Source organism: Lemur catta, chromosome 19 (assembly GCF_020740605.2).
Source record: "Lemur catta isolate mLemCat1 chromosome 19, mLemCat1.pri, whole genome shotgun sequence".
Taxonomy (NCBI): domain Eukaryota; kingdom Metazoa; phylum Chordata; class Mammalia; order Primates; family Lemuridae; genus Lemur; species Lemur catta.
The window spans coordinates 30,651,965-30,667,231 of record NC_059146.1 but is presented as its reverse complement, the minus strand read 5'-3'; the positions used below and the strand labels follow the sequence as shown (position 1 = coordinate 30,667,231).

The 15,267-nt window shown below is 51.4% G+C and overlaps 1 protein-coding gene across 2 annotated transcripts in view; it reads left to right on the top strand.

Annotated features, from left to right (window-relative positions):
- SIPA1L3 (signal induced proliferation associated 1 like 3) overlaps nt 1–15,267 on the top strand; it is a 219,186-nt gene that overhangs the window by 136,300 nt on the left and 67,619 nt on the right. For both annotated transcript variants that reach the window (XM_045532124.1, XM_045532122.1), the window contains exons 5-9: nt 6,385–6,573; nt 7,488–7,662; nt 8,523–8,626; nt 10,198–10,355; nt 14,227–14,803. In XM_045532124.1, coding sequence (XP_045388080.1) covers nt 6,385–6,573; nt 7,488–7,662; nt 8,523–8,626; nt 10,198–10,355; nt 14,227–14,803 — 1,203 coding nt within the window. The remainder of the gene's footprint in view (nt 1–6,384; nt 6,574–7,487; nt 7,663–8,522; nt 8,627–10,197; nt 10,356–14,226; nt 14,804–15,267) is intronic.

Sequence of the window (15,267 nt, the reverse complement as noted above, 5' to 3'; positions counted from 1 at the left end):
AGGCTTTGTGGCCTCCGGGGAGAGGCAGCCCCAAAACCACGTGCGCCAGACCACAGGTGGTCACCAGCCCCTGTGGGCCCCGCCCCTCCTCCCTCTGCTCACCGTTCTGGCCAGATGAGCACCAGGGCAGAATGTGAGGTGACAGCTCACACTGCTTCACACTGTTGTGGGACATATGGGCAACTGCTGGGCAAAATGACCACCATAGTCAAAGGCTAATAAATATTTATTACAGTTATTATTACTGCAAATCTACTTGACACTGTGTCAGGTATTGTTCTGTGCTTTTTATATATATACTTAACTCTCATCAAAGTTCTGTGATAAAGGCACTATTGTCCTCATTTGTATATGACAAAGCAGGCACGGAGAGGTTAAGGGACTTGCCCAAAGCACCCTCCAGCGAGTGGCAGGGCAGGGTGTCTGCCTGTGCCCCGGCCACCACACTCGCTGCCTCTGGGTTTGACAAGCCCAGCTCAGACTGCACATTGGAACTGTTCGTGAGTTGTGAGCTTAACCAACACAGTGCCGGCGTTTTTCTTTTCGTTTATGATGAAAATAGAATATGTAGAACGAATTTTTAAAATACCCATCGATGTCACATGTAGTGAGAGTCAGGAGACTTTAGTGCAAAAGTACTGGGTCAAAATGTAATTTTTTTGCTGTGGTTCCTATTCAGTAGGTTTGAAACGGACTTGATGCCGTTCCCAGCTTTGCCTCCTTCCATGTACTTCCCACCCCCAGCACCCACGAAACTAGCTGCTGGGGACTCCAGGCCACCCCAGGCAGGGGGCGGACCCTTTGAGTCTCATGGCCACAGGTCAGGGATTCCTTCATTCCACAGAGATGTACTCAGCACCACCCCCATGCCGGGCACTGAGGGATATGTAGTGAAAAAGCCAGCAGAGACACTCGTGGGACAGCGTCCTACACGGGACAGCGTCCTACATGGGACAGCGTCCTTCACGGGACACCTCAGCACATTGTACAGTGCAGAACATGATGGCAAGGTTGAAAGGATAGCAGAGGAGAGAGATTAGTGTGGTGGGTGGTTAAGAGTTTTAGACAGGCTGGTCAAGAGAGGCATCACTGGGAAGATGACATTTGAATAAAGACCTAAAGGAGTGAGGGGGGGGCCATGTGGACAGCTAGAAGAGCGTTGCAGGCAGCGAGAACAACCAGTGCAAAGGTCCTGTGGCAGGACCACGCTTGATATGTTGGAAACCTTGTATGAGTCCTAGTTTGGCTACTCAGCAGCTCTGGAACCTTGGACACATGGCTTCCCCTTTCAGAGACTCAGTTTCCCCCTTGGAAATCTCAGGCTTGCAGGACTGTGATGTGGGCTCAGAGAGCCCATACCTATAAAATAGGTAGTGCTGGGCCTGTCACTTGGGGAGAGCCCAGTGAAGTTAGCTGTCAGGAGGGGTCTTAGTCTACTGTCCCCTCATTACCCCCGAGTCAGCCCTGTGGATTGTGACCCGTCTGAGGTTCTCACAGCCACCGCAGGCCTCCTCTGCCCTCACACACATACACGGGCCGCACACAGACTCAGCCTGGGCCCAGTCCCTTGCAGAGCTGCCCTATAGAGCCTTCGGGCCTGAGGACCCATCATCGGGAGTTGGAGGGAGGGGCAGTGGCCACACTCCCTCTGTCATGGAGGCAGAATAGAGGGTCACAGAGCCCCAAAATAACAGCAACAGCAGTGATGATATTAGCTGACACTTTTAGCACATGTTAGTGTCCTGAGTGTTCTTTATGCATTGACCCATCAAACCCTCCGCTGTCACATGCTCTGGCTCCCATTGTTATCCCCATTGTGCAGATGAGGACATTGAGGCCCAGGGAGATGATCACCTGTCAGGGTCCCCCAGTGACAGAGCCAGGCTGTGGACCCAGCTACCTGGCCCCTGAGCCCATGCCCTTAACCACTGCACCCCAGTGCCTGCTGGGTCAGCTTTGAATTCTGGCTCTGGGAACAGACAGCTCTGCAACTCGCTAGCCATGTGAGCTTGGGCAGGTGGCTTTACCTCCGTGCCCCTCGGTTTCTTCATCTGTGAAATAGGCTCTGTGCTGTTACCTGTCTCCTAGAGAGGCAGGAAGGTTCTCTTGGACCGACACACGTGAAGTGGTAGCACAAGGCTGCAGGGCAGTAAGTGCTCTGAGTGCCAGATCCTGTTGGGATTGGCACTGCTGTTGTGGCTGTCATTCTTTCCCGAGAGGTCGGGGGACCGTGCTGGGGAGCAGGGCTTGAGCTCAGGATGGGGTTCTGTCCTTCTCCTGCCCACGTGCGCATGCCTCGGGCTCCCGTCAGCCAAGGCCAGAGCGGGGAGCCCAGGCTGCTTTCCAAGCCAGCCGGCCTGCCCCAGATGGCCGCCCCCGACCGCCAAGCAGACAGTCCCAAGCGAGCCCGCATCCCCCGGCAGATGGGATATGAGTGTTGGCAGCACTAGGCTTCCCACCGAGGCGGGAACAGGCTTGGAGCTGGGCTTTGGCACCGCTCACCTAAACACCGGCTCCTGGCCCCCAGCCCCGAGAGCCTGGACAGGACGAGCCCCAGGCCAGGGCTGCCCTGTCATGAGCCCCTTTGCTGACACTGTCCCACCTAGGGCATGGAAGTGGGGGTGGAGGGTCCAACTGGCCAGGGACTGTCTGGCCCATCATGCCCAGCGGGTTCCCTCTGGCCTGGTAAACAGGAGTTTTGATAGAGTTACAGGTTTAGATTTTTGTTTTATCAGTTTTTCTTTTTTATTTAAAAAGTACCAAATGCTCGTTGCTGAGAACTTAATACGTAAATACACAAAGTAGAAAAAGGAAAGTCTCATTAAGCATAAAAAGCAAGTGTAATTGTGCGTCTAGTGAGACCTTATTTTTTTCAGTAGATGTGTCTCATTGTGTGTATTTATATAAACAATCTGCAAAGCATACTGCTAAGTGGGTAAAAAAGTATACTGTAGCTTCCTATTTACGCTTAAAAAATTAAAGATGCTTAACTATGTGTGTGGCTTTATACATCTGCTTTTGACATGTATCTGCACATAGTAATGGTTAACCTGTGTTGAGCTCTCTCTGTATACAGGGTGCAATGCTAAGCGTTGTACATCTTATTGAATCCTTTCAAAACCTTGAGTGAGGCATTTTTATCTCCATTTTATCGATGAGGATAAATGGGCACAGAGAAATTGAGCACTTGCCCAGGGTCACACAGCTAGGGAGGGGCTGGAGCTGGGATTTGAACCCAGGCAGACTGAGTCCCAAGTAACCTCCCAGGAAAATTGTGTCCCTTTCACAGTTCATGTAATCTGTTACCCTCAACAAGATGATGCCAGATATTGTTGGGCCCTGAGCAGAGGAGAGCTGAGATCTGACTCAGGCTGCTGCGGAAAGAACCAACGGGGTGTGGGGTGGGACAGGGAGACAGGGAAGAGGCTGCTGTCCAGGTGAGAAATGACATTGGACGTGACCAGGTGGAAAGAGAGGTGGCCACTTGGGACCCGCCAGTGCCCTACTTTCCCCAGTGCAGAAGGAAAAGCTGGGAGCTTTTCCAGCAGTGGGCATTGGTCAAGTGGTCAGAGCCAAAATGTGACCGTAGGCCAACTGTCTCCAGTGTGGAAGAATGAAGATTTCTGGTCCACGCTGTCCCCTGTGCCCAGCAGAGGGCGCTGTGGGACAGTGTCAGTAGGCTACAGAGACACTGATCCTGTTGGTGCATTAACTAAAACCCACAACCCCAGGGCCACCCAGATTGACAGGCAAAGCCCCTGACGCGATTGCTTTGCATGATGTTTCAAGACTATCTTGCTTATGATAAGAGAGATTTTTTTTTTGTTAATTACCGGGGCCAGAACTAGAAACTCCCAAGCATGAGATCATTCTGTTCCTTCCACACATGCCTCTTAGCCAGGTACAGTTTGGCAAGAGTGGGCTGATGTTTAGAGGTGAAGTCATGGCATGTTATGTTTGCCACCTCCTGTGTTTGTTGATTTAGGTGAGCATGTTTTGTAGTTAACGCCAATCCTCGTTACCAAACCGTAGCCCCAAGTGTATTTTGGGTGCTTGTAACAAGCCCCTTGGGGAGAGACTTTTTTCCTTGTCATGTTCTGCAGCCCCTGCCATGCATGCTTGGTGTGGTGCTGGTCCAGTGCGTGGCCTAACCTGGTGGCCAGCAGCACACTGTGGCACGAAGCATGAACTAGTGTCAGCGAGGACGTGGAGCAACAGGGGCTCTCAGATAGGGCTGGTGGGGTGTAAATTGGTACAAGCACTTAGAAAACTGACAACTCAGTAAAATTGAAATTAGCATGCCTGGTGATTTAGCAATTTCTCTCCTAGCTATAAACCCAAAACAAAATGAGTTCACATGCACCAAGAGATGCATGTCTGTGACTGTTCCCAACAGCACTATTCACAGTTGGCGGATACTGGACGCAGTTCTTCTCATCCACAGTGAAGGGGTCAAATCAATCATGGTAGAAATGTCAGCCTCTGACGACATGGTTGGATCTCATATATGTAGCATTAAGGGGAAGAAGCCAGATAACAAAAGAATCTAAGTTGCATGGAGCTCAAAAACAGGCAGAAATAAATGATAGTGTTGGGAGTCAGGAAAGTGCCACCTCTGGGGGGAAGAGAAGGAGCAGGAAAGGGCTGTGGGGCTGGACATGTTGTATTTCTTGATCTGGGTGGTAATTACCCAGGTATTCACTTTGTGATCATTTCTTTGGCCATACATGTGTGTGTTGTATGCTTTATATATGTGGGTTATACTTCATGGTAAAAAAAAAAAATCAAAGTACAAAAACCATGGGCTTTGGAGAAGTCAAGCCTGGATTGGAATCCTGGTTCAGCCACTTGTCAGCTATGGTGACCTTGGATTAAGGCACCTAACCTCTTACAGTTTCAGCTTCCTCATCTGTAAAACACAGACGAAACCTCCCCTTAACAGACCTATATATATAATTAGACAATTACTACAGTGTCTGGAACACAGTGCAGTGAACTGCACCTTCATAAATGTGATATGTTATTAAGGTATACCACTTAGACATTTCTTTGGCTGCAAAGTAACAGAAAACCTGGTAGACATAGCTAAAACAAATAGGGCTTTATTTATTATCTAACAAGAAGTCCAAAGGTAGCTGGGTGCAGTGGTGTACGCCTATAGTAGTCCCACTACTCAGGAGGCTGAGGCAGGAGGATCACTTGGGTCCGGCCTGGACAACGTAGCAAGACCCTGTCTCTTAAAAAAGGGGGGAGAGGGAGTCTGGAGGTAGACAGCTGCAGGGATCAACTTCTCTGTGACTTTTTGTTGGCTCTTTCCTCATAATCACAAGACGGCTGCCACTGCTCCAAACATCTCATCCTGACACCAGCATCTCTAGCACAAAGAAGTGGGCAGGTGGAAAGGGGCTTTCCTTTTATCAGAGAGGAAAATCTGCCCCAGAAGTTCTCACCAAGCAGAATTCACCTCACATTTCATTGCCTGGAATTGTTTGGGGGCCAGCTGTAGGAAAAACTTGAAAAGCAATATCCAGGGAATGTGAATAAAATGGATGGCCGTGATTGGCTTTGACTAAAGATTTTCAACCCTGACTGCACATCAAAATCACCTGAGAGGGATTAAAAATATGTGTATGTATATATGTGTGTACATACACACACCCATATACATACATATTAATACATATGTGTCTTGTCCCACCCCAGACCAACCAAATCAGAATCACTGGTGGTGTTTTTTTGTTTTTGTTTTTGGTTTTTTTTTTTCTTGAACTGGTTGAAAACCAGAGCTACAGTTTGGGATCCAAGATGGTACCAACATTCAGAACAGGCAGGTGTTTTACATGAGAGCTTATGGTACTATGTTTATAATACAATGTCACTGTAATAATGACAATGAGAGCCCACCTCCTGGTGGAGCTGGCTTTATTGATAATACTTCCTACTACCCGACCTAATCATCTCCCCCACTCAAATGTCAGCTCCACAAGGACTGGGGTCTTTGTTTTGTTCGCTGCACTTGGAACGGGACTCAGTGCCTCGTAAGAGGCGCTCAGCCAATACGTGGTGAACAAGTGAAGGTGTTTTACATTCATTGTCTCATTTAATCCTCTCAATACCCCTTTAGAGTTATGATACTATCTCGTACCCATTTCACAAAAGAAAAGTTGAGGCTCAGAGATATGAAATCAGTTGGTCAGGATCACAGCACCAGGAGATGGCAAGTTCAAATCCTGGCTCAGACCCAGGGCTTTCTGACCTTAGAGCCCATGCTTCTAACCATCACGCATGTCTCTTTCCAAATGGGATCCCCCCCACCCCTTGCATGCTCTAATCCCTGTCTAGGTCCTGAGAGCCTCCTAACCTCCCTTTCTCTTCCTTGAGTAGCTCATCACCCTGCGGGGCTCCATCCTGGAAGACGCCACGCCCACAGCCACGAAGCACGGGACCGGGCGGGGCCTCCCCCTGAAGGATGCCCTGGAGTATGTCATCCCCGAGCTCAACATCCACTGCCTGCGGCTGGCCCTCAACACTCCCAAGGTGACGGAGCAGCTGCTGAAGCTCGATGAGCAAGGGGTGAGCCAGGGGCTGAAGGTGGGGCCGTGGGAGCAGTAGCCTGCACCCTCCTCCCGGTGCCTTTCTGTCTCGGTCACCTGTGTTTTTTTTTTTTTTTTTGTGCAAGTGACAGAAACCTATTTAAGCTAGTTTCAGCAAAAGGAGGGACCTAGTATCAAATTCAAAGGTTGCCAAGAGCAGGAATGTAACTGGGCTCAGGAGGGAAATAGTCTGGGATGAGATAGCCACTAGGTTTCCGTGTGTGTGTGTGAGAGTGTGTGTGTGTGTGTGTGTGTGTGTGTGTGAGAGTGTGTGTGTGTGTGTGTGTGTGTGTGTGTGTGTGTGTGTCTTTCCTCCCCCTCTCCGCACTCTGGCTCCCTCTGCTCCCCTGGCCTCTCCCACAGTGTTCCCAGTTGCTGTTAGAATTACAGCCATGCACAGACCCCAGCTAACTGACTCTCAGTCCCGGGAGAGCCACTCACTGGCCTATATGCAGGTCACCAGGGGAGTCAGGGTACCTAAAATGAGCATGGTTATGGGGGGCCCATTCCCTAAAAAAAGTGTTGAACTGTAAGCCCTGAGCCCACCAGGTTTTGCTTTTGCAGAATCTCAGCTTGTCCCAGGCCACCTACTGTGGGAAGCCAGCCAGGGTAACCCTCTCTTTTACTCAAGAGTGGCATCACCAGCCACTCTCCACCTGCTGTAGAGAGAGTAGGGGCATGGGCACCTTGCTGTGCCCCTCTGGAATGGGAGAGCGGGGAAGGACAGCTGGGACATGCCCCAACGCCTTTTTCCTTCCTCTCTGGCTGTGGCTCTAAATTCCTGAGCAATCCCAGCAGCTCCCGGGGCCGAATGCCTTAGAAATACCCCTTTGTTCTGTTCCCTCTGACATCCCTGCCTGGCCTGTCTCCATAAAGCCACTCTCGCCTCTGCAGCTCTGCCGGAAACACAAGGTGGGCATCCTCTACTGCAAGGCGGGCCAGAGCTCGGAGGAGGAGATGTACAACAACGAGGAGGCAGGCCCGGCCTTCGAGGAGTTCCTCTCCCTCATTGGCGAGAAGGTCTGCCTGAAGGGGTTCACCAAGTACGCCGCCCAGCTGGACGTCAAGAGTAAGTGGGGGCCCAGTTAGGTCACGTGAGCCAGCACCACGCCCACCCAACAAGCAAAGGTTAAGAGGCCTGGTGAGGGCTGGGCACGTTGGCTCATGCCTGTAATCCTAGCACTCTGGGAGGCCGAGGCAGGTGGATCACTTGAGCTCAGGAGTTTGAGACCAGCCTGAGCAAGAGCGTGACCGTCTCTCCTAAAAATAGCCAAGTGTCATGACACAAGCCTATAGTCCCAGCTACTTGGGAGGCTGAGGCAGGAGGATTGCTTGAGCCCAGGACTTTGAGGTTGCTGTGAGCCAGGCTGACGCCACAGCACTCTAGCCCAAGTGACAGAGCAAGACTCTGACTCAAAAAAATAATTCACCCACATTGCAGCCATGACTCATTCCTTTTCCTAGCTGTGCATTTGATCCCAGGGTGAATACACACAGTGTGGTTATCCATGCCAGGACTGACTGTTGAAGGCTCTTGTACCCATAGCTAAGGGCACACATGCAGATTTCTCTAGGCTGTGGTCTTAGGAGAGGAGGTGCTGGCTTATGGATTAAGCCTATCTTCAGACTTAAGCCATATTGCTAAAAAGTTTTCCAAAGTGGTTGTACCAATGTCCACACTTAACCAGCCACATAAAGGGTTCCAGTTGTTCCATGTCCTCACCAACCCTTGGTACTGTCAGACTTTTTAATTTTTATCAATCTGATGGGTGCATAACATGAGGTTTCCTTTTCATCTAAATTTATTTAATTTTAACGAGTGGATTTAAGTAGAAGTATCAAGTTAAAAACCAGCACAGATGGCGTGTGGGATATGGCAAAAACCCAGAGGTTTTGAAAACACGGTGCTAACTGGTGTTTCTCTTTCAGCCGACTCCACGGGAACCCACTCCCTCTACACCACGTACCAGGACTATGAGATCATGTTCCACGTCTCCACCCTGCTCCCTTATACCCCCAACAACAGACAGCAGGTCAGTGGTTTCCAGGTGATGCACAGTTAGGCCCAAGGCATTTTCCCTCCCTTGGCTGTTGGCCGCTGCCTGCCCGGCACTGGGTCCCCTGGTACCATCCTGTGGATCAGATGGAGGGCCTTGGCTTTGGAGACGTTCTGTATCGTGGTCACTTTGCCTGAGATTAGAGACTAGGCCAGGTGTGGTTTGGTATCTGTTTGGTACCACTGTTTACCGCTGAAACAAGAAAGAAGGCATACGCAGATTTCTACAGAATTGACGATTCTGTGAAAGATGTTGACGAGATGCGGAATGCTGGTACCTTTCAGAGTGCACAGTGATTTGGGAATAGAAAGAATTTCCCTGGGTTGAATTATTATACGTAGAAGTTTGTCACTGACCTGTGTTCCTGACTATGAAACATGAATGTGTAGGCTAAGGAATAGTTTCTCTTGATAAACAAACAGTTAACAAATTAAAAAGAAAAAAAAAGAACTAGCAGCCCAAAGTGTGAGTTGAGCTGCTGTGTATGTCTGGATTTTGCACTGTGAGCACCTCATCTAGGGCTGCCTGGGACTCCCGTCTGTGGGTCCTGTGCTACCAGCGTGGGTTCCTTAGCATTTACTGGGTATAACCTCAGCAAGCAAGCAAAACGCTGTGAATACAACATCACCTGTGAAGATAACAGAGTCTTCCTCAGAGACGGACGAGGGGGAGACGGCAGGGCTCCCGTGGGCCAATCTGGAGCCACAGCTGCCCCGACCTCAGCTCAGGCGTCCAGGGAAGGGGTGGTGGCCTGGAACTGACCCTGCCGGCTGTCTCTGGTCTGACTCTTGCCATTGTCTGCGAGTGTGGCTTTGAGGAAGTCGGAGGCCGCTGGCCTGTGCTCTCCTTCAACAGACACTATTTACTGAGCACCTCCTGTATACCAGGCACCGTTCTAGGTACTGAGGATGCAGCAGTGGGCAGTGAACAGAACAGACAAAATCCCTGTCCTCATGGAGCTGACGCTGCAGCAAGAAGAGGGAAGCCTCTGTGTGCTCAGGGTCGATGAGTGCTTAGTGGTGGGGGCAGAACAGCAAAGATGCAGGAGTGTTGGAGGCGGGTGGATCTTGGATAAGAGAGCAGAGGCCTCCGTGTCTTGGATAAGACATTTCAGCCAACACCTGAAGAGGTGAGGAAGGAAGCCATGCAGGGCTCTGGGGCAAGAATGTTCTGGGCAGTGGGAGCAGCCGGTGCGGAGGCCTTGAGGAGGAAATGTTGCTGGGGAGTTTGAGGAACAGCAGGGGGCCATCGTGGCTGGAGCAGAGTGAGCATGAGGGGCGTGGGAAATGTCAGAGAGGTGACAGGGCCTCCTGAGCCATGATGGGGACTTCATCTTTCACCCTGAGTGAGGGGACGCCCCGGGGGTTTCTGAGCAGAGCAGGGACGTGACCCGAGTCAGGAATTCACAGACTCCTCTGGCTATGTTGGGGACAGACTCGGGGGGCCAGAGTGGGAACCTGGAGACAGGGAGGAGCTATTGCGATGGTCCAGGCGGGACCCCTAAAGCTGACCTGTGACACTTTCCCCCTCCGTTGCCCATTTACCAGCTGCTGAGGAAGAGGCACATAGGAAACGACATTGTGACGATCATCTTCCAGGAGCCCGGAGCACTGCCTTTCACCCCCAAGAACATCCGCTCCCACTTCCAGCACGTCTTCATCATTGTCCGTGTCCACAACCCCTGCACCGACAACGTCTGCTACAGGTACGCAGCGTGGCACACCGCCCGCCCTGTGCAGACAGCTGAACCTCGTAAGACCTGCTGCCAGCCTCGGGCACGTGCAGAGCAGACAGCCGGGCCACGTGGGCCGCCTGTGCTGCTGGCTGGGGCTTCGGTAGGGGAGCTGCATCACACGTTCCCACGCCATCTAGGGGGCAACTCCCCACCAGAAAGGAGCATGGCTCCCCAGTTTTGATAAGAAAACCATCAAGGATTTGTATTTGCTTGGAATCTTTTGTTGCAAATGACAGAAAGCCCGTCTCAGCCTGGCTCGAGACAAAAAGGCAGTTGTGTCTGTTGGCTGTCGGAGACGGCAAGCGCAGGCAGGGCTGGATCCGCTCTGCTCTCCTGCACGTGGCTTCTCTGGCAGCTCTGAGCTTAACATCCTCCCAGCTGCAAATCCAGCAAAAAGGAAGTTTTTCTTTCCCAGGAGTTGCAAGAGAAGCCCCAGAATTGAGGCTCACTGACTTGGTTAGGCTCTGGGCCTACCCTAGAGCCAAAATGACTGGCCGAGCCTGGGCACCAGGCCGCAAGGACTGAGAGGCATGGGAGTGGTGGGCCAGAGGAAAATCAGAAGGGGAGGCAGGGCAGGCAGGGCTCTCCTGTGGACGTGGCCCTGCTCGGGACGTAGAGTTGAGGGTTTTTAGTTCATGTGATGACAAGTAGCACAGGCCTCACACCTGTTCTGTGTCCTTCCCAAGCAACAGTGCTCACCCAGGGTGGTGGCCAGCCCTGAAAGGATGAGTGAAAAGCCCTCAGGATGTGGGGCGGGAGATAGAGCAGTGGTCCTCGAGAACCATCCGATAAGTGACCCAGGCCCAGGTCAGCACTTGTCCCTGGAGACTAGGGAATAGGCTCTTATTTTCCATTTTTGAAAATGATTTGAAATTCAAAAGAAATACAAAATCATATGCAGGCCGGGCGCGGTGGCTCACACCTGTAATCCTAGCACTCTGGGAGGCCGAGGCGGGTGGATTGTTTGAGCTCAGGAGTTCGAGACCAGCCTGAGCAAGAGCGAGACCCCGTCTCTACTAAAAGTAGAAAGAAATTATCTGGCCAACTAAAAACATATATATAGAAAAAATTAGCCGGGCATGGTGGCGCATGCCTGTAGTCCCAGCTACTCGGGAGGCTGAGGCAGGAGGATCACTTAAGCCCAGGAGTTTGAGGTTGCTGTGAGCTAGGCTGACGCCACGGCACTCACTCTAGCCCGGGCAACAAAGTGAGACTCTGTCTCAAAAAAAAAAAAAAAAAAAGTTAAAAAAAAAATCATATGCAGATAAAAGTCTCCCTCCCACCCCTGACCCCCGCCCACCCTCCTGCCTTCACAGAGGCAGCTGCCTTAGCTATTTCTTGTGTCTCCTGATGTTTTATGCACATACAAGCAAGCAAGTGTAATTATTCCTCTTCTGCCTTGTTAACACAAATCATAGCATATCATACATACTGTTCTGCATCCTGTATGTTTTCATTCAACAGTTTTTGAGGTCTTTCCATACCAGGACAGAAAGTGCTTTTCCTTCTTTATGACTGCTTAATATTCCATTGCGTGGATGCGTGATAATCCTCCCTGTCCTCTAGTGAACGGGCATCTGGGCTGTTACCTGAGGCCTGCAATGCATAACCTTATTTATACTCTCACCGCACCCATGTCCAAGGCCACAGCTGTAGAATAAATTCCCAGGAACGGAGGTGCTGGATCAGAGAGTGTGTGCGTGTGTGCGCCGGCAGTCTTGGTGGCACGGCCAGGATCCACCGGCTTCTCTCAGCTGGGTGTGCAGGAGAAGGCAGGGCATCCCTGTGTGCAGCGCTGGCTGTCGGGAACCGCTGTTCCGGACGTGTTGCCCACTGGCTGCTGGGAGCCAGCACACTGCATGGCAGGGCCTCCTTGTGGGCACATCCCCAGGCCTGAGACCCCTCTCCCGCTAGCCCGTTTGTTCCCAGGACACACAGTGGCAGCTGCACAGTGCCTGCGCCTGGGGCTGTGTGGGGCTCAGGACCTCGGAGGATGCCGGGGTTTAAAGGTGTGGCGGCCCTGGTGAGGGAGGTGGGAGATGTTTACACGGACACACCAGGAAAGGAGGCGCCTTCGCGGTGCTTCGGAGACGGGGGTTGAGCTGGCCGGGGGGCCCTTCTCCCCTTCCTCCCCCCGCCCACCCCCTCCTACCGGGCTCCTCACAGTAGCCGGCCGCCTCCCACCCTTCCGGGTCAGCCGGTGCAAGGGCTCCAGAGTGAGTTCTCTCTGCTGCACAAACCTTTCTTACTTTTTACAATTTAATTTAAAATATTTTTATTATGTGATATTTTAAACAGTCTGAAAAGTACAGAAAATAATGTAACAGACTCCCATGTGCCCACCACCAGATTTAACAGATGTTAACATTTTGCCTTATTTACTTCGGCTCTCCCTCTTTCCTGTATTTTTAAAGAAAGAAAATGTTAGGCAGACACCAAAGCTGCCCCGCAGCCACCCCTGCCCCTCTCCGCCCCTCCTTCCCCGCAGGCAGCTGCTCAGGACAGACCTGACCGTCCTGCCCTGTGCAGGGAGCCGGGCCCCAGACCTCCCGCCGACCTCCTGCCCCTCCGCCTGGCTCCCAGGCTGCCCCGCAGTGAATTTCTAACTGTCCTTCAGGGTTGGACTCGGTGCTCTGACATCCTCTGGCAGTGCATTACCCCTTCTGTGTGCTGTTGCCAGGCACGTTTCTGTCACAGCGCTCATCGCACACACATAAAAACAACTTGATGATGTGGCCCTCGTCTCCCTTGAAGGTAACGCCCTGTCATGTTTACCTTCCTGTATCCTTCATGGCACATAGCGGGCCCCAAAGACATCTTTGCTGGGGGGACAGTTGCCTGGCCCAAACCTGGCAGGCGCTGAGAAAATAACTGTTGAATAAATAATTATGAGTGTTCTAGAAATACTCATCGAGCTATCTGGTGGTCACACCATCTCCTGGTTGTGTAAAGAGTCGTCATCCTTTGCTGTTTCAATTCACCCCGTTACTGTCCTCCTGCTGCTTGTGGCCTGTAAAAACCTGGTCCCTCCTGCCGGAAAGCGAGAGACCAGCTGTTCTGATTGCCCAAAAACCTTCAGCAGTTGCAGTTTCATGATTCATAAAATTATGAATCAGGACTATGAGAAAAGCCAAAATCTGTCACTATAAACAGCCAAGTGCTGAATGAAGAAGTTGCAAAGCTCTTCACATCTGTAGAGCACAATTTGCCTGCCCCGTTAATTAGAGTTGAGGGACCAGCGAGGCCATCTCATCCGTCCCAAAGCCAGGCCCACAAGACTCCTCACAGGAGAAAACGTGCCTGGCCTGTGTGGCATTCCTTGAAGAATGTCTGCTCCGCGAGATGCCTCTTTCTGGTAAACCTACACCCACTGCACTTCGGTAGAAATCTGGTTCTTCTGGGTCTGTCCAAGTTCAAATCATTGCTTCAGTCAGTATTGAGGACCTGCGGGGAATCCACTAACCCGAGGCCATACAGGATCCTAGACAGCGGACATGAGATGGGGAGCGAGGGGTCTGGCCTGGCGGGCCGGGGTCGCACGGCAGCTCCGTCCTGGTCTCCTGCATGTGTTGCTCTCCTTTAGTCCCTTCATGAGGTAGCCACAGTGGTCTTTAAATATTGTCACCACCAGCACCTGCATCCCTCAGGGACCCAGCAAGAGGCAGATCCCCCTCGCCCCAAGACTTTTTATTATATTTCTAACCTAGTTAGCCAGCAACTTACTAATTAGACATGGACTTTCCTTCTTAAAAAGGAAACTCCTGTTTTTGATTGTATGTTTTCTTTCTAAAGAGTCTTAGCGCGTTTCTTTCCACCGTCTAAGTGATCTCTCCCTCCTCAGCATGGCTGTGACCCGATCCAAAGACGCTCCTCCTTTCGGGCCCCCGATCCCCAGTGGAACCACGTTCCGCAAATCCGACGTCTTCAGAGACTTCTTGCTGGCCAAGGTGATTAACGCCGAGAACGCTGCACACAAGTCTGACAAGTTCCACACCATGGCCACCAGGACCCGCCAGGAGTACCTCAAGGACCTGGCTGAAAACTGTGTCTCCAACACACCCATTGACTCCACTGGCAAGTTCAACCTCATCTCCCTGACCTCCAAGAAGAAGGAGAAGACAAAAGCTCGGGCAGGCGCTGAGCAGCACAGCTCGGGGGCCATCGCCTGGAGGGTGGCGGCTCAGGACTACGCCCAGGGGGTCGAAATCGACTGCATTTTGGGAATTTCCAATGAGTTTGTGGTGCTCCTGGACCTGCGCACCAAGGAGGTGGTGTTCAACTGCTACTGCGGGGATGTCATTGGCTGGACCCCAGACGCCTCGACACTCAAAATCTTCTATGGACGAGGGGACCACATCTTCCTACAGGCCGCAGAGGGCTCTGTGGAGGACATAAGGGAGATCGTGCAGAGACTGAAGGTAAGGGAGCGAGCCGGGCAGTGACGCAGCGGTTCACATGGTTTTGGCCTTGGGAGCCACTTCCCTACCCAGTCAGTTAGGCTAAGACGCTAACTGGCCTCAAGAGAATCAGGATTGTCATTTACACACTAGAGGTCTGGCAGGTCCTGCAGCAGGGGTTCTTTCTGGGGAAGGTTTGGGCCAGGGATCAGAGGCTCTCCAGGCCACCACTGTGGAAGCACAAGAGACATTAATCCTAGAGGTTGGTAGAAAATGTAAGTTTAAGCTTATGTTAAAGATGTAACAGTCATAGCACTTTCCAGAAGAATTAAAATATAATGTAAAGATTCCAGACCATTAAAGGATAGGCAGGAGGCAGCGGGAGAAAAAAATATGAGAAACCATGATAAAAGAAACAAAAAAGAAATGTAAAATTAGATGGCAGGAATAAGTTGCATGTTAGTAATCACAATAAATGTGAGTGG